This window comes from Panonychus citri, unplaced genomic scaffold, assembly GCF_014898815.1.
Source record: "Panonychus citri isolate SS breed McGregor unplaced genomic scaffold, ASM1489881v1 Contig00134, whole genome shotgun sequence".
NCBI lineage: Eukaryota > Metazoa > Arthropoda > Arachnida > Trombidiformes > Tetranychidae > Panonychus > Panonychus citri.
In genome coordinates this window covers 1,138,970-1,164,835 of record NW_026515539.1, presented here as the reverse complement: position 1 = coordinate 1,164,835, position 25,866 = coordinate 1,138,970, and the positions used below count along the sequence as shown (strand labels likewise).

General features: G+C 32.2%; 10 protein-coding genes across 11 annotated transcripts; 5 read left to right on the top strand and 5 right to left on the bottom strand.

Moving 5' to 3' along the window:
* Positions 1-84: 84 nt before the first annotated feature.
* LOC128391077 (protein maelstrom 1-like) lies at positions 85-2,256 on the bottom strand. Its single transcript, XM_053350920.1, has 2 exons — positions 2,104-2,256; positions 85-1,962 (listed from the first exon to the last, which is right to left on the bottom strand). The coding sequence occupies exon 2, from the start codon at positions 1,950-1,952 to the stop codon at positions 333-335; it is 1,620 nt and encodes a 539-aa protein (XP_053206895.1). The 5' UTR covers positions 1,953-1,962; positions 2,104-2,256; the 3' UTR covers positions 85-332.
* Positions 2,257-2,372: 116 nt separating this feature from the next.
* On the bottom strand, positions 2,373-3,592 carry LOC128391090 (uncharacterized). The gene is made up of 2 exons (XM_053350935.1): positions 3,189-3,592; positions 2,373-3,089 (listed from the first exon to the last, which is right to left on the bottom strand). The coding sequence occupies exons 1-2, from the start codon at positions 3,320-3,322 to the stop codon at positions 2,549-2,551; spliced, it is 675 nt and encodes a 224-aa protein (XP_053206910.1). The 5' UTR covers positions 3,323-3,592; the 3' UTR covers positions 2,373-2,548.
* A 412-nt stretch (positions 3,593-4,004) lies between these two features.
* Positions 4,005-5,600, top strand: LOC128391082 (26S proteasome regulatory subunit 6B-like). The gene is made up of 2 exons (XM_053350928.1): positions 4,005-4,706; positions 4,880-5,600. The coding sequence occupies exons 1-2, from the start codon at positions 4,145-4,147 to the stop codon at positions 5,509-5,511; spliced, it is 1,194 nt and encodes a 397-aa protein (XP_053206903.1). The 5' UTR covers positions 4,005-4,144; the 3' UTR covers positions 5,512-5,600.
* A 340-nt stretch (positions 5,601-5,940) lies between these two features.
* LOC128391089 (dnaJ homolog subfamily B member 6-B-like) lies at positions 5,941-9,635 on the top strand. Its single transcript, XM_053350934.1, has 4 exons — positions 5,941-6,256; positions 6,615-6,724; positions 7,014-7,422; positions 8,021-9,635. The coding sequence occupies exons 1-4, from the start codon at positions 6,192-6,194 to the stop codon at positions 8,121-8,123; spliced, it is 687 nt and encodes a 228-aa protein (XP_053206909.1). The 5' UTR covers positions 5,941-6,191; the 3' UTR covers positions 8,124-9,635.
* A 1,665-nt stretch (positions 9,636-11,300) lies between these two features.
* On the top strand, positions 11,301-13,424 carry LOC128391088 (uncharacterized). The gene is made up of 2 exons (XM_053350933.1): positions 11,301-11,484; positions 11,644-13,424. Exon 2 carries the CDS (start codon positions 11,871-11,873, stop codon positions 12,690-12,692), a length of 822 nt encoding a protein of 273 aa, XP_053206908.1. The 5' UTR covers positions 11,301-11,484; positions 11,644-11,870; the 3' UTR covers positions 12,693-13,424.
* A 154-nt stretch (positions 13,425-13,578) lies between these two features.
* LOC128391079 (protein cereblon-like) lies at positions 13,579-15,684 on the top strand. The gene has a single exon (XM_053350924.1). It carries the CDS (start codon positions 13,927-13,929, stop codon positions 15,367-15,369), a length of 1,443 nt encoding a protein of 480 aa, XP_053206899.1. The 5' UTR covers positions 13,579-13,926; the 3' UTR covers positions 15,370-15,684.
* A 499-nt stretch (positions 15,685-16,183) lies between these two features.
* Positions 16,184-17,461, bottom strand: LOC128391092 (putative peptidyl-tRNA hydrolase PTRHD1). The gene is made up of 2 exons (XM_053350938.1): positions 16,941-17,461; positions 16,184-16,687 (listed from the first exon to the last, which is right to left on the bottom strand). The coding sequence occupies exons 1-2, from the start codon at positions 17,002-17,004 to the stop codon at positions 16,413-16,415; spliced, it is 339 nt and encodes a 112-aa protein (XP_053206913.1). The 5' UTR covers positions 17,005-17,461; the 3' UTR covers positions 16,184-16,412.
* Positions 17,462-17,619: 158 nt separating this feature from the next.
* LOC128391084 (UDP-xylose and UDP-N-acetylglucosamine transporter-like) lies at positions 17,620-21,407 on the top strand. The gene is made up of 7 exons (XM_053350930.1): positions 17,620-17,839; positions 18,453-19,544; positions 19,623-19,733; positions 19,836-19,938; positions 20,022-20,144; positions 20,225-20,395; positions 20,718-21,407. The coding sequence occupies exons 2-7, from the start codon at positions 19,465-19,467 to the stop codon at positions 21,132-21,134; spliced, it is 1,005 nt and encodes a 334-aa protein (XP_053206905.1). The 5' UTR covers positions 17,620-17,839; positions 18,453-19,464; the 3' UTR covers positions 21,135-21,407.
* Positions 21,408-21,994: 587 nt separating this feature from the next.
* Positions 21,995-23,666, bottom strand: LOC128391080 (26S proteasome regulatory subunit 6B). 2 transcript variants are annotated; one of them, XM_053350925.1, is made up of 3 exons: positions 23,508-23,666; positions 22,830-23,409; positions 21,995-22,735 (listed from the first exon to the last, which is right to left on the bottom strand). In XM_053350925.1, exons 1-3 carry the CDS (start codon positions 23,541-23,543, stop codon positions 22,104-22,106), a joined length of 1,248 nt encoding a protein of 415 aa, XP_053206900.1. In that variant the 5' UTR covers positions 23,544-23,666; the 3' UTR covers positions 21,995-22,103. The 2 variants fall into 2 exon arrangements, with proteins under 2 accessions (XP_053206900.1, XP_053206901.1); XM_053350926.1 differs by having other exon boundaries at positions 22,830-23,406; positions 23,508-23,654.
* Positions 23,667-23,828: 162 nt separating this feature from the next.
* LOC128391083 (uncharacterized) lies at positions 23,829-25,810 on the bottom strand. Its single transcript, XM_053350929.1, has 3 exons — positions 25,644-25,810; positions 25,268-25,493; positions 23,829-25,084 (listed from the first exon to the last, which is right to left on the bottom strand). The coding sequence occupies exons 1-3, from the start codon at positions 25,664-25,666 to the stop codon at positions 24,275-24,277; spliced, it is 1,059 nt and encodes a 352-aa protein (XP_053206904.1). The 5' UTR covers positions 25,667-25,810; the 3' UTR covers positions 23,829-24,274.
* Positions 25,811-25,866: the final 56 nt, after the last annotated feature.

Genomic DNA, 25,866 nt, shown 5'->3' with positions numbered 1-25,866 from the left:
CGCTACTTGAAAATGTCTTTTCTTCCAACCGATAGATGGCAGAGTTGGTCAATAGAAATTCAATTAAATCAAATCACCGAAACATTTTAATTATTCAAGTAGAAAATTTATTAACAATATTAGATTATTGGTGGAATTTACAAGCTATTAACTAGTATTAAGATGTGAAAATATTTCAATAATAAATGAGTGGAAGATTGACGGCGAAATTCATGGTAAATGTTGTCTGAAAATTGATGATTGGACAAACGTATGGAGATGATGAGAAGAAAAAAAAAACTTTTGAACATTTTGGTCTTGCAAATTGATTAGCTTTTCAACGCTCGAATGTTTTAATTGTTTGGTCTTGGATCTCGACCTCGGCCTCTACCAAGTGGCCTTGATGTTTCAGGAGTAGGAGGTGGTACTGGTCTAGGCTTTGATTCTAAATTTTTCTGAGGCTTGTAAACTTTAAATGGATCTGAAACTACTGGTTGAGCGCCGGGTAATCTTGGCCTAACGTCGACTCGATGTGATGGACCTGCAATTGGTTCTGTTTCGGGTTCCATTTTGATATCTCTGTTTCTTTCCCGAATATCGGTTGAAGCGAAAACCACCGAATCAGCTGATCTATTAGCTGAGTGAACATCTCGATGTCTACTCGTTCCTCGACCAAGCGTTTCAGTCCAAACAACCGAATGTTGAACTTTAGTTGGTCGTCTTGGCTCATCGAAATCTTCACAATAATATCGCCTCTTGGTAGATGATTTCGGTGGTGGCTCAGTTTCCCATGTGAGCCAATCTTCTGATGTTTTAATTTCTTTCTTCTTCTCTTCGGGTGGCTTGTGTTTCTCTGTTAATTTAAAATCATACAGCTCACTTAATTTCTCAAACATGAGCCAACAATACTTCATGGCAACGGTTATGGCACAATAAGATGATTCGGTGCTAGAATGATATTCACATCGACCATCGTAGTTAAATTTACTACATTCTAGAATATCCAAAAGAAATGCTTTCACCTTATATCCTTTTCTACGGCACAGGAAGAAAAATAATTCCAATACATCAAGCACTTCGATATTATCGGCAAAATCGTTGTAACCTGCTTCCTTTCCAAGCGTTTTAAGGACACCTTTGTTTTGGAAAGTTTGATCAGCTTGACAGAATAGCAATTTAATCGGTTGTTCAGGAGTATCTTGAATCTCATCGATAATTGAATTCACCAGCATATCATGAATATCACAGATCACTCTGTCAAACTCTTCTTTTCTCTGCTCTGGAATATATTCTTGAGTAAGAGGATCCTTACAACAACCTTTGAAAAGGCCGAAATCACTTAGAGGTATATCGTGTTTCTTTGCATGTTCATGGCAAATTCGGGCCATGTTATTGGGAATAGGTCCTGGATCGATAAATTGGTTGAAAGCATAAAGTATTCCATCAGCGATTGTAAATTCAGCGATGCCAATTTCCAATGGATAGTAAATATCTTCGGTAATACAACCATCGACCACAATTTCCTTCCTAGTGGCACACATAACATTAGAAGCGATAATATAAAATTTGGTCTTCAAAATTTTCTCTATATCAGTTTCATCGATATATTTCATTAAAGCGGCAGTAATTTTTTTCTTTCTATTCTGATCTTCAGTAAGAGTTGAACTAGAGGTTGTCGAGGAACGAGATTCAGGCCTAGAAGTATCGGGATCTTCTTTGACTGGTCTTCTATTAGGTTCATTTCTGTGTCTCATGGAGGGTGAAAAATCAACCAACGGAGGTCGAGATCCTGATTTATATCTTTCGTGTTTATCAATGAAAGGTTGTCTCTCTTCAGGTGACATCTTTTTCCATAGATCACCAGCCTTCACATTAATCTGACTCATTGGAGGTACACGTCCGGATTTCCGATGCTCTTTCTCCTGAAGATGATGCATAAACCACCAAAAAGCCGATGATTTAATTTTCCCCATAATCGATTAACTTAAAATAGAACAAAAAAAACAATAAAATAAATAATCAAAATTAGATTGAGACTCGATTGAAATGATCATTACAACTAAATTAAAGCTTGAGTTCAATGTGATTTATGAAAAGGTGATGAAAGATAAAAAAAATACTCACGATGAATTGAATGACAATTAAAATGAATAAAAATTTAACCAAAAGGTCATCCGATTATCAATTACAATTGAAACAAAAGAAACAAATGAAAAGAACTGATTTAATTCGGTTAACAATTAAATTGTTACAATTTGTTAATCTTTAGCTTTAACTCTAACCAAATTCAAGAACTTGTGATCAGCTGGTTCACTTTAATTTTCTAAAAAAGAGATGGCGCTTTTGTCCACCAGAACGAAGTAAATTAAATTGTCATCACTTGATTGTCGCAATTAACTCAGTTTATTTAAAATTTTTATCGCAATTTGAATTAAAGTGAGTGTAATCAAAATAGTTGTTCTAATCACTTGATTAACCGTTTTCGAATCTTATCTTTTCAGATTGGAAGATTTTCTTTTTCTTTGTTGATATAAAATAATTTTCGATTGTTATTGTTTTTCAATTGATCTCATTTAAAATAGATTACAAATGGACCCGAATAATAAGTTGATGGATGAATTGTACCATGAGGATATAAATTATGTTGACCAATCAATGGAGATGGATGGTAAACCTGTTGATTGATGTGATGTTGGTGATAAGCTGATCCATGAGGATGAGATAATAAACCATAAGGAAGTATCATTTTCTGTGATAATTGATTAGTTGCCATTAATTGTTGTTGACCAGCAATTGAAGGGAAGGGTGAAAAATTTGGTGATGGTACTGGAGCTGAAGGTGGAATCAACGAGTGGCCAATTGGTGGATAAAGATGAGAATATGGTGGATAACCAGGGTGGAGATATGGAAGTGCCAATGGAGAGATGAGAGGTGGTGGTGGATGTTGATGAGGAAAAGGATATTGTAGATAAGAATGATTTGGAAAATTTGGAAAACTTTGTGAATTTGATTGTTCCGAATGTGAGCCAAATATATTCAGTGGGGATTTTCCTCTAATCGGAACTGGAACGGGAACTGGAAGTGGTATTGGAACTGGAATCACCTTTGGTCTGATAGAAAAACAGAAACAAAAATTCAATAGAAAAAAGTTTAAACTCATTGATATTGTTGGAAAAACAAATCAAGTGGAATTAATTAAATCAACTAACCTGAACATCGCCATTAGAGCTGCTGAAGCAATTAAACCAGCAATTCCAGCATCGGTTTTCAAAATTACATGGGATAAAATAATTATAGTCACTTGGATGAGAATCAATTGTTTCATTAATTTAACCATTTTCATCAAATTGTCTTTGTGTCAAATTGTTTAGATTGTGTCACTTGGTTAACGAAAAGTAATTTGGTTTAACTCTACCAATGGACCATATCTACACCTTAACAATCAACAATAAACTAAAACTAAATCACAATCAATCTTACAATTTCAATCACTTTCCATCATCAGTTAATTAAATTCATTTGTTTCCATCACTAAAAACAAAGTTAACCCTTTATGGTTCACTGAATCGTCAAATGTGAAACTAACTTTTTTTTTAATTTCTACTTGAAGTTAATCAATTAGGAAAGTAACTAAAAAACATAATTGAATTCAGGATGAATGGAAAGTTAATTAATTTATTTATATCATCGCTTAATCAACTCTGAAGATTTGATAATCATCACATTTCATTTTCATCTGAATCCAAAACCAATTACCTCAAATTACACAACTGATCAATTAAAGAAACATATAACTTTCCCTTTCGATTGAATTTTTTGTTAATTTAATTTTACAATTGATTTTTCATCGCAATCAATTTCAGAAGAAATTAAATTGATCAATAATTAAATTCACAATCAACTTGAAAGTGAAACCACTTTTGAAATTGAAGGAAACAATAACCGGTGAAAGGTTGAAATCGACAGAGAGATTGATTAACAATTAATCACAATTAATCGATTAATCAATTGAATCAATTTCTCCTTTTTTTAAACAGACTGTGAATTAATTGTCGTCTAAATTTCTTTGTTTCCTCTTTGTTTTCTCAATTCATTAATTCAATTGATTTTCACATCTCAGCTTTCTCTCTGTATCTCTCTGTGTGTGTCCAACAATCAGTTAATTATGAAGCCCAAGCCCAAGATGATCAATTCTGGAAAAGAGAATGAGATTACCGATTTATACTCTAGATTTAAGAAACTTCAACGACAATTAGAATTTCTTCAAGTTCAAGAAGAATATATCAAAGATGAACAGAAGAATTTGAAAAAGGAGTATCTTCATGCTCAAGAGGAGGTGAAACGAATCCAAAGTGTCCCCTTGGTGATTGGACAATTTATGGAAGCGATTGATGCTAATTATGGTATTGTTGGTTCTACAACTGGTTCTAATTACTATGTTCGTATATTCAGTACACTTGATCGGGAATTACTCAAACCAGCGGCTTCGGTTGCCCTTCACAAACACAGCAATGCCTTGGTTCTCATTTTACCGCCTGAAGGCGATTCAGCAATCAACATGTTATTACCAGAGGAAAAGCCCGATGTCAATTATACCGATGTTGGAGGTTTAGATGTTCAGAAACAAGAGATTCGAGAGACTGTTGAATTACCATTAACTCATTTCGAGTTATATAAACAGATTGGAATTGACCCTCCTCGTGGTGTACTTTTGTATGGACCTCCAGGTAATGTTTAGTTAAGAGAGAGAGAGAAAGAAACAATCAACCTAACCCATTATTGCCCAAAGAAAATACAATGTGTGATTTAATTATCTGTATGATTAGTTAATTTCTGTTTCTAATTTGGTTTCAATTGTCTTCTATTTTTATACCTTTTTGTTTTCGCCATCACCTGGTAGGTTGTGGTAAGACAATGTTGGCTAAAGCAGTTGCTCATCACACCACCGCTGCTTTTATCCGAGTTGTTGGCTCAGAATTTGTTCAGAAATATCTTGGTGAAGGTCCTCGAATGGTTCGTGATGTCTTTAGATTGGCAAGAGAAAACGCTCCAGCCATTATATTTATCGATGAGATCGATGCAATTGCAACCAGGAGGTTTGACGCTCAAACTGGTGCTGATCGGGAGGTTCAGAGAATCTTATTAGAACTATTGAATCAAATGGATGGATTTGATCAGACAATTAACGTAAAGGTGATTATGGCCACAAATCGAGCAGATACTCTTGATCCGGCTTTACTTCGTCCTGGTCGATTAGATAGAAAGATTGAATTCCCATTGCCCGATCGTCGGCAAAAACGACTTGTCTTTCAAACCGTAACTGCGAAAATGAATTTGAGTCCAGAGGTTGATCTTGAAGATTACGCAGCTCGACCCGATCGTATATCAGGTGCCGATATAAACTGTATATGCCAAGAAGCGGGGATGCATGCGATTCGTGAGAATCGTTATATTATCGTTCCTAAAGATTTCGAGAAAGGATTTAAAAATAACAGTAAAAAAGATGAAACCGAACAAGATTTTTACAAATAGATTAACAATCGATAATCAATCTTATATCCTAACACAAATTACACAAAGGAAAACAACATATCTTAAATAAACAAAAAGGAATAAAAAAATTCGTATAACAATTAACTTATTAATCAATTAAAGGACCAAAATGTTGAGTGAAAAATGTAAACAATCAAAGTGAAAAATAATCAACTCATATTACATATTTTCCCCTCGATCTTTAACTGATCAGATTTCATTTCACTTTAAATTAATTACTAGTGTAAAAAGATTGCCAAGTTATTAGAAGAAAATTAGTCCAATTAGTCCAATTAGGGAAAAATGTTTATCTTTTCAAAAATTGACAATCGGATTAAATTTTTTACGAAAAATTAAATAGAGTTAAGTGTAAATTGGCCAATAGATGTCGCTCATTTCAATGGATCGACTCTTTGATTTGGTCTCTCTTTTTGTCTCACTTTTAGTTGAAGTGTTTGAGGTTAATATTGTTTGTTAATTCACTTAGGTAATCAGGCTTAAATCATTAACGTTATTATTTCAGTTAAAGTATCCCACCTTTTGATCAGTTGATTGCGACTGTAATTACTGTGCAACAATTAAAAGTATTGGATTTTGTATTCTCTGTGTTTTTGTTAATTCTCTTGTTCCAATTTCTCTGTTTGTGTCTCTCTTTCTCTTCTCATATTAAAAAGGTAACAATGGTTGACTACTACAAGGTACTTGAAGTCCATAGAACTGCTACTGCAGTTGAGATTAAAAAGGCGTAAGTTAACACACAATTTGTAATTTAATTAGTGCACAATTATAATTGTTAATTATGCTTGTGTTCTACAAAAGTCACCAGTTAGAATAATTGGTACAAATTAAAAAAGCTACCGTTTCACTTTGACTTTTTTTTTCTATTCTTTTATCATGTTTGTTTAGAACAATCAATAAATTCTCTTTTTCTTTCTCTCTTTTTCTCTCTCCCTCTCTCTTTCTACATGTTCTTTTTTCTCTTCATCCTTGATATAATAACTGTAACAATTGTTGCTTTATGTTGATGCTTTTTTATATTTCATTTTCTCTCTTTTTCTGTGTTTTTGTATCTCTGTGTTGACTTACATTTCATTGGTTTCCAGGTATCGGAGACTTGCTCTGAAATGGCATCCAGATAAGAATCCAGAGAAAAAGGAAGAAGCTAAAAGAAGATTTCAGGAAATTTCTGAAGCATACGAAGTATTGTCTGATGGTAAATATAATCATTTTTTTCTCACCATTTCAATTCTATTACTTATCCTTCTGTCTTTTTGCTTTTAATACTCTTTTTATCTCTGTGGATTGCCCATTTTTTTCCCATTCTGTCTCTATCTTTATCTTTTTTTTTCTTCTCATCACTTCTCTTCTCTGTTTAGGTTTTACCTTTTTTTTCATTGCGCTTTTTTCTTCTCGATTTTTCTCTTTGTTTGACTCCTGCATCCTTGCTCTTTAACTTTTACTGACTCTTTTTTTTTCTATTTCTATCACTATCCATTTTAAAGACAAAAAGAAACAATTGTATGATACATATGGAAAAGATGGTTTATCCAATGGCGGTAGTCGTCACACTAAACATGACTTCTCAACTTTCAACAGTCCATTTATCTTCCGTGATCCTGAATCAGTATTCAGAGAATTCTTTGGTTCAGATCCATTTTCCTCCTTCTTTGGTGGCGGTGGTATGAATGGTTCTCATGGAAGATCCAATGGTCATGCCAATTCTGTTAACAATCATCATTCAGATCCATTCTTTGATCCTCTCAGAACATTCGATATTTTCAATGCTGGATTTGATTCCTCATTTGGTCCATTCGCTAATTCCAGTTCCCATAACTTGGCCGGTAAAACAGGAGTCAAAAGGACTCAAACCTCAACCCGTTTTGTAAACGGTAGAAAGATAGAAACTAAAAAGTAAGTTGCACCAATTTTCATATTATTCGTTCATTTTCTTAATTATTATGACTCATAAGTGCAAAAAAAAGAACCAATCAAAACACAATTAACTAAACAACTTGAAATCTAGTTTCTATCACTTTTATTGCCCTTTTCTTGCACTTCTCTGGTTCATGTTTCCTCATTCCTTGACCCCTGTGCCTTAGTTTCTCATCTCATCCACAAACCCTTTTCAGGATATTAACATAATACTTTAGGCTTGTCTAACAATCCCGGAAAAATTAGTTAACCTAAGCAAAAAGAAAAGTAACTAACCAGTAATAACACTAATAATCAAGTGAAGGCAATTCAGTTTTCAAGATTAATTTAATTCATGTAATACACACACACAACATGCAACCTAAACTAAAGCAGTAAAACAAAATTTGATAGAGTAAAGAAAGAGAGAAGAAAGAAAAAAAATCTTAAATAACTTGACTTTCAGGCCTTTCATGATAAAACCCTCCTCTTTAGAACGTATTGTATTTTAGTTTGATGCAGTTAATGAATTTTCATTATCGTTGGTGATTAAATGTTTACACATAAAACTAATTTTATTTATTAATCTTTCTGACAGAGTAATTGAGAACGGAGTCGAAACTGTTACTGTGATAGAGGACGGTATGCTCAAATCTCGCACTGTCAATGGTGAACCTCAAGCTGTAAAATATCAATCATAGAAAGGAGTATAAAAAAATTCCCGAATTATAATTCATTTATTAAATTCATCGTACGATCATCACCAACTCCATCATAATCAATATCATCATCGTCATCATCATCAGCATGATCATCATCTAACATAATCAACTTAAATCATAAGTATCAAAAAACACAACAACAAAAAACCAACACCACCACAATAATAACATCGACAGCTACCAATCGTACCTACGCATCTACAACCAACACTCCAACCAACACACATATTAAGAGATGAGATGCAAGAAAAAAAAACAAAGAATCAAAGACATTCAATGTTCTTGGAAGAACGAAAATCTATACCTGCCAATCCCTCTCCTCCTCCTCTTTTCTTCTTTATCCTCTTCTCATTTTCTTATTTCATCTCTCTCAAAATCTATCCTCTTCATCTTCTTCACTTGATTGTCAATCTTAAAATTAAAATTAGAGTTACTTATTCTCTCTCTCTCTTTCTCTCTATCTCACTAACTTGTATTAATATGTTAGCTGTTGTTGTACCTTCACAATTTTTTGTTTACATTAACAAGAAAACCATGTTACAACCACAAGTACAATTTAATTTTATGTATTTACTTAAACATGATTAATTAACCATGACACAGGATAAAAAAAAGAGAGAGAGAAAAAGATATCAAACAGGATAACAACATAATCCCCAAATAACCAGTTAATTTTTAATCCAGTGACATCATTGATTATCCATAATGATAATTATAATCAACTGAACGACTTATACACCAAGATGAGATTATTAAGGAACCAGGAAAGAAGAGCAACCAGATTAAAGATAATCACAATCAGAGTAACAATTAACGATACCACACATAATCATCTTGAATGACCTTGATGATAAAGGACCCAATCCAATCTCACCCACACCAATGATGCTGATATTTAATGGTAGAGACACACAATTATAATTGTGTTACAACTCAAACATAATCATTTCTGAACATCAACAAAAAAAAATCCATTGTAATTGTTTAAAATTTTTAATAGTGATGTAAAAAAATTACTCCAACTGTAGACATTTGTACAGTTGGGCTTACAATATACACTGTAATTTACTTAATCATTTTCTAGGGTTATTCAACTTTACCCAAATGATTAAGTGAAAATAGGAAGAGGAAGAAAAGGAATCAGAATGAATTGCAAACTTATATATTAGATTATTGTAGATGAAGATGATTATTATCTTCCTCTTCATGATCAACATCATGAACATCATGAAACAAACTTATAACCTAACTTAGTTTAATATACTAAATTGTAATTATGATTGACATTGGGCAAAAAAATCAACCAAGTGAATTGTTTTCAATCATATTTTGTTTTTTTTTGTTTTCATCTGATTTTCATATTCATTAGAATTATCCTCTTACCAGTCAACTAATTAACTCAAATTGATTGGCCATCAATCATTTAACCTTTTTTTTTACCAAGGCCTCAAATCTTATAAATAATAATTTAAATTGTTCACAACAAATCAATTGATTCCCTTTCCCTAAATAATTACCGTTATTCAACTTTTACTTCCTTAAACATCACAATCAAACAAAAAGTAATTTACCCTTAACCCTTTCACAATTTATACGATTGATTGTTGATGTTATTAGTTAATATTAGTACAATTTAACTGATGGCAAATGATAATTGATAACAATTAACAGTAATTAAAGAAATCGGTAGTTGGAGTAATTGTTTTTGTTTTCTTTCATATTTTTATTATTGTTTCATTTGGTGTTGATGAGAAAAAGTGATTTATTGATTTAGATTAGAATCAATAATTAGTTCATTAAGGCAATAAGAGTAGAAAAAGGAGAGAAAAAGTTGAACAATTAGTTACGACAATTAATGTTGATTACGTAGCGAGTTAAATGGTTAACATGATCAATAGATTCTAATAGTAACCCAAAGTTCATTGGTCTTTGGATTTGTTCAGTTTCCAATTGAATTGGTTTTCTTTTCAATGTTACTATTTATTGTATCATCAGCCAACCATTACCACCGAAAAAGTTAATTATACAATTAACATGCTAACAATTTACTTCCATTGATGATAATAGTTCCGGATTGACTCGGTCATGAGTAGCATCATGATAATCATCAATCTCTCTTCCTGCCTTCAGGTTTAATCTCCTCAGACAATTAGTGTAACAATTAAACTTACAAATGAATAAAATTGTATTTTCAACTGCGGAAGGAAAACAATTTACAATCACAATTAGTTAATTAGAAGGGAAAAAATTACCTTGGCGTGATTTAGATTTTGTTATATTTTGTAAATCTAATTTTCACATTTTTTAATTGTCTTGATTACATAATTAGTTAGTTTATGTTGTTGGGTTCATTAGTTAATTGTTTCATTGTTGTTTCTTTTACTTTGGCCTTACCTTATTTTTTTGTTGATTTAATTAATTGTTTCGCATCTTTATTGCAATTTAAATTTTCGGGTGATCCTCTTAGGGTCAATTCTTTCAGGAAGAGTAACCTAAACAATTAACAATCACCAACAATTAGTATTTGGAAACCTTCAAGACCGCCAATCATTTATATCCATGAAAAGTGTAACCTTAACAATCATTACCATCATCGTAATCATTAAATTAAATCATTAATTATTACTCACTAACTATTAGAAATCATTTCTATTACCAAATAAATCAGTTAAATTGGTTTAATTCACTTATAATAGTAAATATGATTCTATTTTGTTGCTACAATTTAATCACATTGATAATTAGTTATTTTCATTTTCAGAGACAATTGATTTATTTGTTGACATAATTAATTGTTAAAAATGGTGATTTTCTAGCGACACAATTAAAACCATTCGGTTTGGATTAAATTGTCTCTGCGTCAATTCATATTAAGAAAATGAGGTTTTTTATTAACTATTTAATCATAATCAAAAAAAAGAAAACAAAATCAATTTTTAATTAGTGGAAAAAGTTTAATGATTATTTGATGATTAAGTTTAATCTAAAATTGCACTAACCTTGTTTTCTTGTTAAACGAAAAATTGGATTAAATTTAAAGTAATAAATTGATTTCCACTTGATTAATTAGTTTGATAATTAATTCCAATTCTAATTATGATTAACAATTTATGGAATTTAACTGACATCTGGTGGAGAAAAAGTGAACTAATAAAATCTGTTGTTTTGTTTTTTCCTTATTTCCAAGTGAAAGTCAATTTTTATTAATTAATCTTTGATTCTGCAATTGGATTTATTTGTTTTAATCTAATTATGACACGTTATTAACTGTGTTTTCCCTCTGTCACGCGATCTTACTCATAATCTACTCCTGAATTGGTTTATCTTAATATCAAAAAGGGTGTGAATTGAACTTGATTTTTTCTTTTTTCTCTCTTTTGTTTCCTATTGTTTCCATTTTAATACAGGCTTATTACTGTTGTTGTTTTTTTATTCTCTCAATTTATTTACCTTGTGATTATTTGTTTCTTTTATTTTTTTTCTATTCCTTTTCGATCAGTTAATCTATTCATCATTGATTCATTAAACTCTTCTTTTACCTCTCCTTTGGGAGAGACTGGTAACTCGATAAAAAACTTAACTCTTTTGAGTTCTGGTGGGTCAACTGGAAACTGGAGTGACATTGCATCTTCAACCTATCAAAATATTACCAATTCAACGGTAAATAAAACAACTGGTTATTTGTCTGGTGTTAATCTCAACCATGGTAATACCAACTCAAGCTTAATGGTTACGCAACTTGGTAATGCCACTGGTCAGCAAAAGCTAATGTCTTCAGTTGCAACAACAACACTTAAATCAAACCTTTCAGCCCTAAATTCATCTCTGGTTAACCAATTGTCTAATCTCACACTAACTACAGAACCTTCCGTATCTTCTCATCAATCAATATCCACCACTCAAAAGGTTGCAAATATAATTGTTTCATCATCCCCTTCTTCAGTGATTGACAGTAATTCAACTCAAATTGTTAAAAACTTGACAGATTTACTTGGCCCCAAGGTTAATATTACCAATAGCCCTGTAGTCACAAATCTCACGACCCTTCAGGTCGATAAAAATATCACTAATTACGCCAATTTAACCTCAAGCTTGACCATGGAGCAACCAGACCTTTCAACCTCCACCAGTGATCTATCAATAATGTTTATTGGATTATTTTCCATTATGGTTTGTGCGGCAATAATTTTCTTAATAGTAATTCTGGTTCGTAAAAATAGACTGGACAAACTGCGACATCACCTGATGCCAGTATACAATTTTGATCCCTCTGAGGATGGAGAAGATTGGGAAACCGAATTACTTGAGGAACCTTTTGGCTCACAAAACTATGGAAACGAGAGCACCAAGATGACCTCCATTAAACTGGACTCAGGTCTAACCGGTGGACTTAACATTAAAGGAACTACTTATACCAATGGAGGTACAAGTGGAAATGGCGGCGGAGGTAAAGGTCGTCTAACCGCAGCATCAGGCCTTCTCTCAGATAACAATAATGGTAACCATTCATCTCGTTATCTTTACACCAATGAAAAGCCTGTTGTCTAAAAAGAAAACAACAGGAAAGGGAAATAAAGATCAACTTTCCGGGTCAGAAAAAAATGGCCACTCATTCATTGGAAAAATCATCACAATCATCTGGCTTCTAAACTTCTAAACTTCTTCATTCAAATTGATAATATTGGTGATAGGACAGAAAGAAAATTAAATCTCAACACTAATTAGACGATCGAATCTCAACACTAAAGAAACAAAACAAAATTAAACCAAAACATGGAAGAGATTTAACCAATTTACTGGTACAAAAAACTACAGAATCTCATTTATATTATCGATCATTTCTACAAGCTATTTATGGGCGAGAAACTCTGTTATTGTACGGATTCATTTGCAATCCATTTTCGAGGCGTATATTATTGATACATCTCTTCCTGTGTAGTTAAATTACTCATCTATCATCGTCATCATCATCAAACATCATGAAAACAACAAAAAAAATATAACAATCTAAAAACAAAAACAAAACAAAACTAACAAAAAAAAAATCTCTAACCTCAAAGGAATACATCACAAAACAAAACACTCATCCCAAAAATTACATATTCAATTACAGTGGATTAAATGTTTGCTTCGTTTGCTTAAAATTAATCTTATATAAATTTTCACACACTCCACACATTCAAACAATTAATTAATTTCATCACCCTGACCTTTTTTTTCGTTTCAAGTTTTACCTTGTATGTTATTACGATATTTAATTAAACACGTCAACGAATCAAATCTATTGAAACATCTACTCTAAATATCCAATATTCATTGTCAATAAGATAAAAAATTTACATTTTCAAGACAAATAACTTTCCAACAATCGGCCAATTGAATCAATCGCGACAATTTAATTTCAGTTGCCAATCAACCGACGCCACTGCCATCTGTCGGTGGAAAATGTGTCAACAAAAACTGCGTTTTCTGTTGAACAAAATGTAAACAATTGGATATTAACTATGAATTTAATTAGATTTTAACAATAATCTATGTTAATTGATTATCTTGATCTCCATTTTCCTTTATCAGTCATTTCCGTGATCCTTAAATTTGTTTATTTGAACGTAGATAAAGTTATATCTTGATTTGTTTTTATTTCATCTGTAAACTGTGACAACGCGTTTTCTTTGCTTTTGGTGTCATTTTGTCGGTTTTTTTTTCGTGTTTTAGTTTTTGTATTGTTTTTTTCAGCGATTTAATTCATTTTTAAAGTGTAAAACTTGTATATTACATACTCATGGACCGATATGATAATGATACTATGGATGAAGTTGATGTAGTCGCTGCTGAAACTGAATCCGAAAGCTCATTTACCACCGATGAGGAAGATGATGGTAATAATATTGAGAATGGTGTAGTCCAAAGTTTGGAAGATGAAAGTATTGCTGGTAATGAAGGTAATTCTAGAAGATCAACTGGATTCGATTATGATCCAAATTTACCTGCTCAACATAGTTACCTTGGTAATAATCTTCGAGAACTATCTGGTCGTGTTGTTCTTGATGATGAGGCTCTAATCACTTTACCATTACTTTCTCTCACTGGTGTCATCCTAATTCCGGGTCAAATATTGCCATTGCAATTGGAACATCCGTCGATGATTGCGATGATGTTAAATGCCATAGAAAAGGAAAGAACATTTGGTATTTTAGCTTCCAATTCGGATGTTGGTACCACGGTAGAGATTCGCAGTTACTCAAGGGAAGTTGAAGATGATGCCGATGAGAATGTGCTCAGAATTAAAGCTGAAGGACGTCAAAGGTTCAAATTGGTTGAAAAATGGAGACAAGATGATGGATTCATCATGGGAAAAGTGAGAATAATGTGTGACATTGAACTGTTGCACCCGTTTGAAAAAGATTTAGACTTTACCTCGAAAGGAAATCGATTTAACTCTAAATTGGTTCCAGCACTAACCGTTTGGCCTTCTTTTGTCTACCGGATGTATGATTCTCATTACATTATGCATAAAATAAATGATCAACTAAGAAATTGGGCCAACATATCTAAACCAAGTCCAGGTAATCCGATAGTTGACCATAAGATGAAAGAGGTTCAACAAAGTGTCCAAACAACCGAGAGCGAGGATAATGTTTCCGGTGCCATTCAAATAAGGAAAACCGTTGTCACCACAATAAGGAGAGACGATGACGACGAGATGGAAAGTATTTCCTCATCAAGTTCGGAAGATGATGGAGAGAAACAAGATTTCTCACAAACCCTTTCATCGCCTTACAAATACTCTTACTGGGTCGCCGCTAATCTGCCCTTACCCGATGACCAACGCGTTGAGCTTTTAAAAATACCGACAACAATTGGAAGACTACGCTATGAGTACGATCTACTTCAGAAATGTCTATTCCTCTGTTGTATTCAATGTGGATCTAAAATATGCTCTCGAGAAGATATTTTCTCAATGTCGGTTGAAGGTCCACTACAAAATTATGTCAACTCAAATGGTCACGTACATGAAACTCTGACCGTTCACAGAGTCTCTGGTCTTGCATTAGTCGGACGATCTTCAACTCAACAATCTTGGTTCCCTGGTTACTCATGGACAATTTGCGAATGTTCAAATTGCGGTCATCATATCGGATGGAAATTCATGTCCGTCAAATCAACTCGACCAGAATATTTCTGGGGAATCTCAAGAGCCAGTATAGTACCGAAAGTGAATTAGGAAAAGAAAAAGAAAAAGATTTGAGAACAAATGATTAACTATCGCTTAACTTTCACCGAATCACAAACTAACCATCATTTCGCTATCATGGATAACAACAATTAACCATTTCGCATCCTCTTAAAGTCATATACCTTTGTTTTAGAAGCTTTAATTTTCTTCAATTTTTACATAATTCTTTGTAAATTATTACAACCCGAAACTCGCAGCTTTGAGTAATCATTTCTCCTTCTTTTGTATTAACATTCATCACATCTTCATCTGTATCAATTGTCTTCACCATTATGTGTTAATTAACACTTTTAACCATGATTATCATCTCATGTATTGTGAAATTAATTCACAAAGATAACAACAATTTACAGTTTACAGTTTAAAGGTAGTCCAACTAATTTGAGCTTTTAATCCTGTGCAATGTTAATTGGTAATTAACTCTCACAATAAACTGCAACCATTGAATTGTTGAACTGATCAATTCCTGACAAATTAAACCGATTCAAGTTGGACAACAATCAAAGATAATTGTACATTGTGTATGGTCCTGATGATTATCCTTTAAACCTTTAGATTATTGTTTCAATTTTTCGTTGGACAATTAATCATAACTAATATGATTATCTCTTAATAAGATGATTAATTCAATTACAAAACCAAAATAATTTTCACCTAACAAACAAATTGTATCCACCATGTAAATCCAATGAATTAATCAATTACAAACAAAAGACACAAATTGTTTAACTCATTACTGTCCTATCGGGAACGATTAAACCAACTGATTAAACATTAAAATGTTAATCATTATGTACACAGATTTATGTATTTAAATTAAAAGCCAAAATCACTGACAAATTTAATTGTCTTCCGTAAAAGTTAATGGAAACATTTTCTTTCAAACAATTAGGACACTTTTCCTCTATAAAAGTTACACAATCAATGAATATTAAATTGGAATCAGAGGTTGATTAACAGTCACCAGGAAATCAACATTAACATGACTCAATTAACAATACATAGAGTTAATTGTGATTCTCCTCTTCTCTTCAAGAATACAATTTAAGATGTTTAAGAAACGGATGAATATCTTTCTTATAATAAGGTCTTGTCGCCAATGCCGAGGTTATATTTTCAGGCATCTCTTTCCAAAGGTAATAATCAACATTGTTTTCATTTAATTTGTTAACCATTTCGCTTAATTGTCCCTCATCAGCTTTAAGAACCACTTTGTGCATATTTTCAAGATCTTGAGTGTACAATTTGGTGTAATCATGTTCTTTATATTTAACCAGAGCAGCGACCGATGCATGACACCCTTGGGCTTTAATTGGAGATGAAATAAAACAGAATTGAAAACAAGATGATTAACAAAAAGAGTTACAATCAGAATAATTAACATGTAAGGTCAATGATCACAATAATTCAATGAAACTTGATTACAAAGACAGAGAAAGAAAAGAGAGAGAGAGAGAGATAATCAAAAATAATTTCAAATGATAAAAAGATGATTAAAGATAAAACAAATGATACAATGTAATCAATTGATTATTGGAAAACAAATCAACTCAACTTACCAATTAAAGCGCCCAAAGGCCAATTAAGATCACACCTCACGATGATATACTGAACCAGCGACATTTTGATGAATTGCCAAGGCCGATGAACGAGAATAAAATAAGCAAATTTAAATCACAAAAGGTTAACAATTTATCCACAACAATTTCTTAAAATAACCAAATTAAAATGAGTGAAAATTGCGAAGTGACAACAATCATCACGCGGACCGTGGTAAAAGACAAAAAGACGAAAAGAAGCAAAAAAAGGCAAAAAAGAGCAAAAAAGGGCCAAAATTCTCCACCGTCAATTAGAATTGAAGTGAAAGAGCCTCAGGACATTTTATTCTGAATTTTTGACGAAATATTGACAATAATAACACTTAAACAAAACAATAATCACCACAATCTCAAAATAATTCAATTTTTCTGATTTTTGATGCGCGAAGTTTGAACGTCAGTTTATGAATACTTTTTTATTCAATTTCAACTAAAAATCTAATTTTTTATCGATAATTTGACCACATATACTGACCTGAGTTCATCTTCAAATCGTAAAAATTAAATATAAGTAAAAAGAATTGAATTTAAAAAGTGTTTTTGTCTTTTAGCTCTTTTTGGCTTCTTTTTGCCTTTTTGCCTTTTTGCCTTTTTTTTGCCTTTTACTACGGTCCTCATCACGCAGAAACAACAACAACAGCTGATTGAAGAGCAACAACAAACCGAGTGAGTTTTTTTTCTCTCTCTCAGTTTCTCTCTAATTGTTGATGTTCCATGTTTTCTTGATTATTCTCAAACTCTTCTATTAATAGACTATCATGTTGTAATTATTGTGTTAACATTGAATTCAAGAACATAAACTTGATTCCCTCCTTCTAATCATCTTTTTCAATTAGTCTCTTCAATTTTTCTATTCTCTGGTTAGTGATTTTCTTTTTCTTTTCTTAAATTCTAATTTCGCTAACTGGTTCTTGGTTGGTGTTTTTTTCCTTATTTCTAATTAAGTGCCTTAATTGATGTTCCATTCAATCAATTGTGTCTAATGATCATTAATTTAACTCTTGCCTTACATTAATTACGAATGGTTGGTTGATCGGATTATACAAAAATCTTTCATTGAAGTTACATTAATTTTCATCATCGGTGTTTATCTTTGACTTTCTCTGTCTTGTGATCAATTTTACAGAAAAAAGCTAACATCATCTTTGGTCTTCTATTAACCATCACCATAATCATCTTAATCATCTTTATTGGTTAACAATTAGTGGTGGAAAAAAATCTGATGATGTCAACCTTTTTTACCTATTGAGAGAGTGTCTCATGTTTTTAGTGCCTTTAATTGTGAACTCAAGTGATCTCAATGTCTACAGAATAACAATCACCTCAAACTACTGAATTAGTTATCGATTCCAAATCAATTATATAATATTGAAGTTCATCTATATGATCATTTTCTCTCCCTTTCTCTCTTTAACTCTCTCTCTTTTCCCATTTTCTTCTTCTTTTTTTACCGAAATTCAAACAAACGTTCAGTTGAACTTTTCATTTGTTCTTCCGCTTAAAGAAACCTGATTGTATTGGAGTAATTATTTCAACCTAAATCAAGAGTGTTTATCGTTGAACACCAATCACGTCAACGAGCAAAACCTTATACCGAATGAAAAATAATCCACTTTGAGTTTTGTTTTGATTCCATAGACAAAAAGAGTAACATTCAAATCCTGAGGAAATTGTTCGTTTCTCTTTCATTTGATTTCTCAATTAGTGTCGTTTAATTGTGGTTCTTACCTGGGCACAATTGTTTATCATTATTGAGAATCAGTTGTTAATCTTTTGAACAACAAGCGAAAACCGGTCTCCATTTTTTTCTTATTAATAGCAACACTGATTCTCAGTTTCAATTGGAAAAGTTGACCTGTTTCTCTTGGTGTGAAGAAAGAGAAAGTTGTTGAAGAGAATAACAATTTTTTCTCTTCTTTTTCATCTTCAATCATCAACAATTTGATTCGTTTGAAACTGCTTAATGTATCACTGATATTCAGGAAGTAATTCAAATCAGTTTGACACTTAATTCAATCATTTGGTTGTCCCAATAATCCAAAGTATCATCATCTTCAAATCCCTTTTGTTTTTCTTTATCCATTGGATTTTCCTTTTGAGTGTATTCATCATGTTTCCATTGGATTAATTTGGATAATTACATAATTTCTTAATGATGTTACTACTAATTACATGTGATCAGTGGTCGACACTTTGAAAATCATCTGACTCACTTACGGTTTAACTATCAACCCTTAAATCAACAAAATTATCAATATGATTTCTATCAAAGTTTAATCTCATTTTCTACCTTCTCATCATCATCTCAATTGATTTTTGCAATTAAAGATGAAAAAGATTAACATAATCTAGTGAAAAATCAAAAAGTAAATTGTGATTGTAACTACATTCTAATAACAATTGATCACTCCAAAAAAAAACGTCCACAAACAATTAACCAACAACAACAATCAACGAAATCGTCAATCAAACATCAACTGTAAAAATGTTCAGAACTGTAGCAATCATTGCAAAAGTGTTTATTGCCTGTTGTACCAATGTTTTCCTCCTTGAGGCCATATCAAGGTAACAATTAACAAATCAACAAACATTAAGTGATCACAATTAAAGTGACTAATCATAAATCTTAAATTTTGTCAACAGAGAATCTCCTGGTTCAGCTAATCTAATTACTTTTTCACAATTTGCTCTGGTCGCTTTTCAAGGATTATTAGTCAATCACTTTAAAGGAAAACCAAGAATGATACCATTAACGTAAGAGTTTGGCAATTAAAGAATTACAATTAACGTTAATTCATCAAATACTAATTACTAATGATGATTTTTCGCTTCTCTCTCTCTCTCTCCCTCCCTTAGTGAATACGCTAAAATGGTGATATTATTTTTCTTCGTCAGTACTGGAAACAATTTCGCTCTCAATTATAACATCTCAGTACCTCTCCATGTAATATTTAAATCGGTAATTATTGTGAAAATGTTAACCATTTCATGTCAACAATTAACATGATACATTTTTAATCTCTAATTTCATTTAATTAACAGGGATCTCTGTTTGCTAATCTTATTCTTGGAATTATATTGCTCAGAAGAAGATATTCTTCAACTAAATACTTGTCAGTGTTTCTCATCACAATAGGAATTATTTTATGTACAATATCTTCATATGTAAGTTAATTAATTGTTGAATAGACAAATTGGTCCACTGATTAATGATTAATGAAACTTGTAATTTATTTTTCTACCAGAATGAACCTTTACATGGAAGTAAAAAGGAATCGGAAGATTTTCTATTCACTTGGCTCATTGGAATATCAATCATGACTGTCTCATTGTTCACTTCAGCTTTCATGGGAATTTATCAGGAAAAATTATATTCTAAATATGGAAAACATCCTCAGGAAGCTCTTTTCTATTGTGTGAGTTAATTAATCATCCAAAGAAAAACAATCCAATACTTACCTAGATCAAAATGACAGAGAATTTCCAATTTCATTAGTCACTTGTTGAGCTTTTCAATGAATTTCAATGAGCATATAGATGAGTATTGGTGATATTTAAATGGATTCTCAGCCTTGACAATTTTTTTTCTAAATTCTCATGGTGATTTTATCTCATTTGATTCGTATCCAAAATCATTTCATCACCAACTTTTCTCATCTCATTATCATTTGTCACCTACTGAACATTTTATGTCATTCTAATCATTAATTTTCTTTCTCTTCTTTATTATTATTCTAGCATCTTTTACCTCTTCCTGGTTTCCTTTTACTTTGGTCTGACCTGTCAAAGCAAATTGTTGCTTTTAATCAATCACCATTGGTGTCACTTGATTATTTACCATTTTGTGGTCACATTTATGTTCCCAAATTGTGGATCTATTTATTTCTCAATGCGTTGACCCAATACATTTGTGTCTCTTCAGTTTTTTCATTGACCTCGGAACACACCTCACTTACGGTCACTCTGGTTGTCACCCTGAGGAAATTTTTCTCTCTCCTTCTCTCTGTTGTATATTTTAAAAATTTGTTCACTTTCTACCATTGGGTTGGAGCGTTTTTGGTTTTCTTTGGTACTCTTATGTTCATGGACATTCACAGGACTGTTTACAACTATCTCACTGGTCAGAGACAATCAACCAAGGCCAAAAGATCATAATTTATTTTTAACACCAATTGTGAGTGATTAATAACCAGGGGAGGATTTTTGTTGACTTTCTATCAGCAAATGTAAAAATGGATTAGTTTTTACTTTTGGTTGTTATTGTTTACCAAAAGTAATTTTCTTTCATGACACAAATTGTATTTTCTGATGATACTTATGACGATTATTTTTGATATACAATTAGGATCGTCATTAAACAATATTTAATATTATATATTGTAAGTTACAATAAAATAATAAATAATAAAAAAAGATTCAAACATCAAATCACTTGTAGTAAAAAAAAATTCACTTGACACGGAAAAGATAATATTACCACCACAATTCAGTTATTTTAGTGTTTCTCCTTTGCTTATTTTGGCTTCGATGTAATCAACCTTTCTCTCCAGATTAGTTAATCGTTCATTAAGTTGATTTAATTTACCTCGAGATGACATATCAAAGGAATTCAGAAAATCAGCAATCTTGTTGATCGATCCACAGATAAGCCAAATATATTCACGATTGGCCCAATCTTTTTGTATTTGCCTTTGGATTCCTTCGCGTTCACCAAAATTAGACATTGTTGACCAATAATTATCACAAATTACTAACAATTAACAAAAATTATTCCTCGAGAATCAAATTTAAAAAGGTAAACAAAATTTTCCAATTGTCATTCACTTCATATGTTCACAGGAGTGCGAATGAAATGCCACCTGGAGAGCGAAGAAGAACTAAATTCTAACCATTGTGACGAATAAGTGAAAATTAATTGGACAATTAACTGGTTTTTTGATTGATTAAGTTTCGTCATTGGAATTGAGAATATGGTCATTCTTAATAAGTCGAGAAAAAAAATTGAATCGGAAGGGTTGTTTTCTATTTCGTTTTAATGATGAAAATGTTTCGTTTTTGTTAGATCGTCAAAAGAGAATTTGAATTTACTCAAAATTTAATTGTAAACTTGATTGTAAGAGGTTATTATTTATAAAATTCTTGTTCTGTCTCATCACTCTTGGTGTTGTTCTTGTAACCCTTTTCAAAATCTTTTGGTAAGATAACATAACGATTCTCTCTGACCGCGTGCATTCCGGCTTCTTGACAAATAGCGTTTATATCGGCACCTGATATACGATCGGGTCGAGCGACGTAATCTTCAAGGTCCACTTCATCGCTTAGGTTCATTCTTGCGGTTATGGTAGCAAAAACTAGACGCTTTTGCCGACGATCAGGTAACGGGAATTCAATCTTTCTATCTAATCGACCAGGACGAAGTAAAGCCGGATCAAGAGTATCTGCTCGATTTGTGGCCATAATTACTTTTACATTGGTGCTTTGGTCGAATCCATCCATTTGATTCAATAGTTCTAATAAGATTCTCTGAACTTCCCGATCAGCACCAGTTTGAGCGTCAAACCTCTTGGTTGCAATTGCATCGATCTCATCGATAAATATAATGGCTGGAGCGTTTTCTCTTGCCAATCTAAAGACATCACGAACCATTCGAGGACCTTCACCAAGATATTTCTGAACAAATTCTGAGCCAACAACTCGGATAAAAGCAGCGGTGGTGTGATGAGCAACTGCTTTAGCCAACATTGTCTTACCACAACCTACAAATTGGGAAGGAAAAAAAAGTTGAAAATCAAACTTTGTTTCAATAACATTTATACTCCATTGTTTTAAAATTTAATCTCGGTTACATACCTGGAGGGCCATACATTAGAACACCTCTCGGTGGATCAATACCGATTTGTTTGTATAACTCGAAATGAGTTAATGGTAACTCAACTGCTTCTCGGATTTCTTGTTTTTGAATATCTAAACCACCGATATCAGCATAACTGACATCAGGCTTTTCATCGGGTCTCAACATTGAAATTGAAGAATCAGCTTCAGGTGGTAAAACATCAACCAAGGCATTAGAATGTTTATGCAAGGCAACACTAGCCGAAGGTTTTAGCAATTCTCTATCAATGGTACTCAAAATACGAACATAATAATTAGATCCAGTGGTAGAACCAACAATACCAGTATTAACATCAACAGCTTCCAAAAATTGTCCAATTACCAATGGAACACTTTGGATCCGTTTCACCTCCTCTTGAGCATGAAGATACTCCTTTTTCAAATTCTTCTGTTCATCTTTGATATATTCTTCTTGAACTTGAAGAAATTCTAATTGTCGTTGAAGTTTCTTCAATCTGGTGTACAAATCATTAAGATCATCATTTTCATTAGCCTGAGCAGAAGAGATTTTAACACCAATTTGACTTATCAAATCCTCCTTAAAGAAACAAAACAAAAAGAGAAACAAAACAAATCAGATAAAGAAGACAAATCCAATTACACTTTAACCCACCAAAGGGTCAAGTCAACACTCACCTTTTTACTAATGAAAGGTTCAGTAATGGTCGCCATGATTAACAATCACAATTAATCAAAGAAAATTAATTAACAATTTTAAAAAACAATCGAGTCACGGTTAAGGTTTCAAGTTGCTTTCCACACGTTCCAGTTGCGACACCTACCGGAACAAATGAGCGATTCGAATTCTAATTTTTTTAAATTATTTTTCATTTTCTTAATTGTGATAAATTTTACAATTTACATTGCATTTTAATCCGATTTTTTCTCATTTATTCCGTCTTTTCAATTTCAGAAAATTGACTTTTTTCTTGTCCCAAAAATATTGAGTCAAAATCATTAAATCTCCAAGTTACCAATCAAATGATTAGATAAAACGATTTATTAATTGATGAATTTAGGATAATCTCAGTGAATCAATTAATTAGAATTGATAAAAAAAATTAATCACCTAATGAAGAGAAGTATTTATTGTATTAGAAAATCAAGCAGATTCCAAAGGTTTTGCTTGTATGATTTCTTTGCATTAAAAACTATTTGATTGTTGATCATTAAGGATACATAAAAAATGATTTATGTAAGCCAATCAGTCAAAATAATTTGTTCAATTGTTAACCAGAAAATGAGTTAATCATGGCACTAAAGGTTTTTCTGTATATTGATAAGAAGTTGAAAGAAAAAATATTGTTCCAGTCCCAAAACCAATAGAAATAAAGCAGCAAAAGTAAAATGTAAATGATTAATTGAAAAAAAACCAAAGAATTATTTTCAATCTAATTAATAAGCTAGAATTTAATTTGAGCTGGATGTGAGGGATATTGAGCTCCTTCACATTGGATGATTTGTTGGGCAGCATAAGAACCAGCCTTGATACAATTATCAACATTTGCCTTAAGAATCAATTGAGAAATGAAACCAGCGACAAAAGCATCACCCGCTCCATTGGTGTCGATGATTTTTCCCGATTCAAGTTTATCAACGGGATAAGTTGAAACTGAGTCAGAATCGCTTGTTGCGACAACTATTGGATCTGCACCACGAGTTATCACAACCATTCTTGATTTCTTAGGGTTAACCTTTTCCCCTTTAGCGATTAACATGGCAATTTCTGAAATTTCTTTAGCTTCCCAGCCATGAGCCAAGGCCAATGCTGAGGCTTCAGTATCATTACCGAAAAGTATATCAACATAGGGTAAAACACTCATCAGGTCATTTTTGAAAAATTCACAAACGAAAGGAGCACTTAAATTGAAACAGAATCGTTTCTCGTCTGAATTAGCTGCATGTTTAGCAACCTCTAAAATGGCAGGAACGCAAACAGTCAAATGGAAACCAGAAACGTAAAGAATTTTAGCCTTCTCGACAAATGACCAATTCTCCATGAGATGCTCCTTTTTCATATGATTTGCTGCTCCCAAATAAGCGACAAGTGACCTAGCTTTACCTTTATCAGTAACTAGAACACAACAGTAGCCAGTCTTTTCATTATCATCAATACGATAGATGCAATTGATTTTGTCTTTGATAGCTTCTTGCTGCATTCTATTACCAAATTCATCTTTACCAATACAACCCATGTAAGTACAAATATTAGGCTAGAAAAAAAAGGAATAACAAAATCATTAGATTAAATTAAACAATCTGATTATCTAGTGATAATCTCAAGACTTTCCGTTACAATTACAAAGGTCGATTCATAGTCAATCAACACGAGAAAAAAGACAATTTCAAAATATCTCTCCAACGAAAACTCTCTCAAATTAATACCAAATAATTACCTTAAATCCAAGTAGCCATTCAGTAATTCTCATGGTATTTTGAACAGCACCACCAGCAACATAATTGACTTGATATTTGGTAAGCATTTCTTTTTCCAAACCCTGATGCTTATCTTCATAAAGAATAGCATCGTCGGCTTTTAAACCATATTTTACCAGGAAATCGCCATCAACCTCTGAGATTAGATCAAGTAAAGGATTACCAAGGCCAAATATATCACCTTCACTGGAAAAAGTCAATCAAAAAAAAGAGAAAACAACCAAAAGAGAAGCAAAAAATTAGAGAAAAAGGCAAATAAAAAAATAGATCATAAGAACGGTAAAAATTTCCCTTAACAACAAGAAAGAAATTTAAATAAAAGAAAAGCAAACTTACTTTAATTCAACTGGATTAGACATTTTGTCTACTAATGTGTAATTATGATCGAAAGGGATAATGATGATTAAATAATTCACCCAAAACCACGGAACAATTAATGAAAATAAGAAACAAAAACGTAAATGTTAACAAAATAAGAAAAGAAAATGTTATCACATGTCACATGGAAGAAAAAAGACAGAGGAATAGACAGAGAAAAGGAAATTCTCTTTTGATCTCA

Excerpts from the sequence above, each read along its gene's own strand:
- LOC128391092 (XM_053350938.1), bottom strand. The coding sequence starts at position 17,004 with ATGTCGCTGGTTCAGTATATCATCGTGAGGTGTGATCTTAATTGGCCT. Across the intron at positions 16,688-16,940 it reads GCCTTTGGGCGCTTTAATTG|CCCAAGGGTGTCATGCATCG; the intron begins GTAAGTTGAGTT and ends CTCCAATTAAAG.
- LOC128391082 (XM_053350928.1), top strand. The coding sequence starts at position 4,145 with ATGAAGCCCAAGCCCAAGATGATCAATTCTGGAAAAGAGAATGAGATT. Across the intron at positions 4,707-4,879 it reads ACTTTTGTATGGACCTCCAG|GTTGTGGTAAGACAATGTTG; the intron begins GTAATGTTTAGT and ends ATCACCTGGTAG.
- LOC128391083 (XM_053350929.1), bottom strand. The coding sequence starts at position 25,666 with ATGTCTAATCCAGTTGAATTAAA. Across the intron at positions 25,494-25,643 it reads TCTAATCCAGTTGAATTAAA|TGAAGGTGATATATTTGGCC; the intron begins GTAAGTTTGCTT and ends GACTTTTTCCAG. Across the intron at positions 25,085-25,267 it reads AATGGCTACTTGGATTTAAG|CCTAATATTTGTACTTACAT; the intron begins GTAATTATTTGG and ends TTTTTTTTCTAG.
- LOC128391080 (XM_053350925.1), bottom strand. The coding sequence starts at position 23,543 with ATGGCGACCATTACTGAACCTTTCATTAGTAAAAAG. Across the intron at positions 23,410-23,507 it reads AACCTTTCATTAGTAAAAAG|GAGGATTTGATAAGTCAAAT; the intron begins GTGAGTGTTGAC and ends TGTTTCTTTAAG. Across the intron at positions 22,736-22,829 it reads TCTAATGTATGGCCCTCCAG|GTTGTGGTAAGACAATGTTG; the intron begins GTATGTAACCGA and ends CCCAATTTGTAG.
- LOC128391088 (XM_053350933.1), top strand. The coding sequence starts at position 11,871 with ATGGTTACGCAACTTGGTAATGCCACTGGTCAGCAAAAGCTAATGTCT.
- LOC128391089 (XM_053350934.1), top strand. The coding sequence starts at position 6,192 with ATGGTTGACTACTACAAGGTACTTGAAGTCCATAGAACTGCTACTGCA. Across the intron at positions 6,257-6,614 it reads GCAGTTGAGATTAAAAAGGC|GTATCGGAGACTTGCTCTGA; the intron begins GTAAGTTAACAC and ends ATTGGTTTCCAG. Across the intron at positions 7,423-8,020 it reads AGAAAGATAGAAACTAAAAA|AGTAATTGAGAACGGAGTCG; the intron begins GTAAGTTGCACC and ends TCTTTCTGACAG.
- LOC128391090 (XM_053350935.1), bottom strand. The coding sequence starts at position 3,322 with ATGAAAATGGTTAAATTAATGAAACAATTGATTCTCATCCAAGTGACT. Across the intron at positions 3,090-3,188 it reads GCTCTAATGGCGATGTTCAG|ACCAAAGGTGATTCCAGTTC; the intron begins GTTAGTTGATTT and ends TTTTTCTATCAG.
- LOC128391079 (XM_053350924.1), top strand. The coding sequence starts at position 13,927 with ATGGACCGATATGATAATGATACTATGGATGAAGTTGATGTAGTCGCT.
- LOC128391077 (XM_053350920.1), bottom strand. The coding sequence starts at position 1,952 with ATGGGGAAAATTAAATCATCGGCTTTTTGGTGGTTTATGCATCATCTT.
- LOC128391084 (XM_053350930.1), top strand. The coding sequence starts at position 19,465 with ATGTTCAGAACTGTAGCAATCATTGCAAAAGTGTTTATTGCCTGTTGT. Across the intron at positions 19,545-19,622 it reads CTCCTTGAGGCCATATCAAG|AGAATCTCCTGGTTCAGCTA; the intron begins GTAACAATTAAC and ends TTTTGTCAACAG. Across the intron at positions 20,145-20,224 it reads TATGTACAATATCTTCATAT|AATGAACCTTTACATGGAAG; the intron begins GTAAGTTAATTA and ends TTTTTCTACCAG.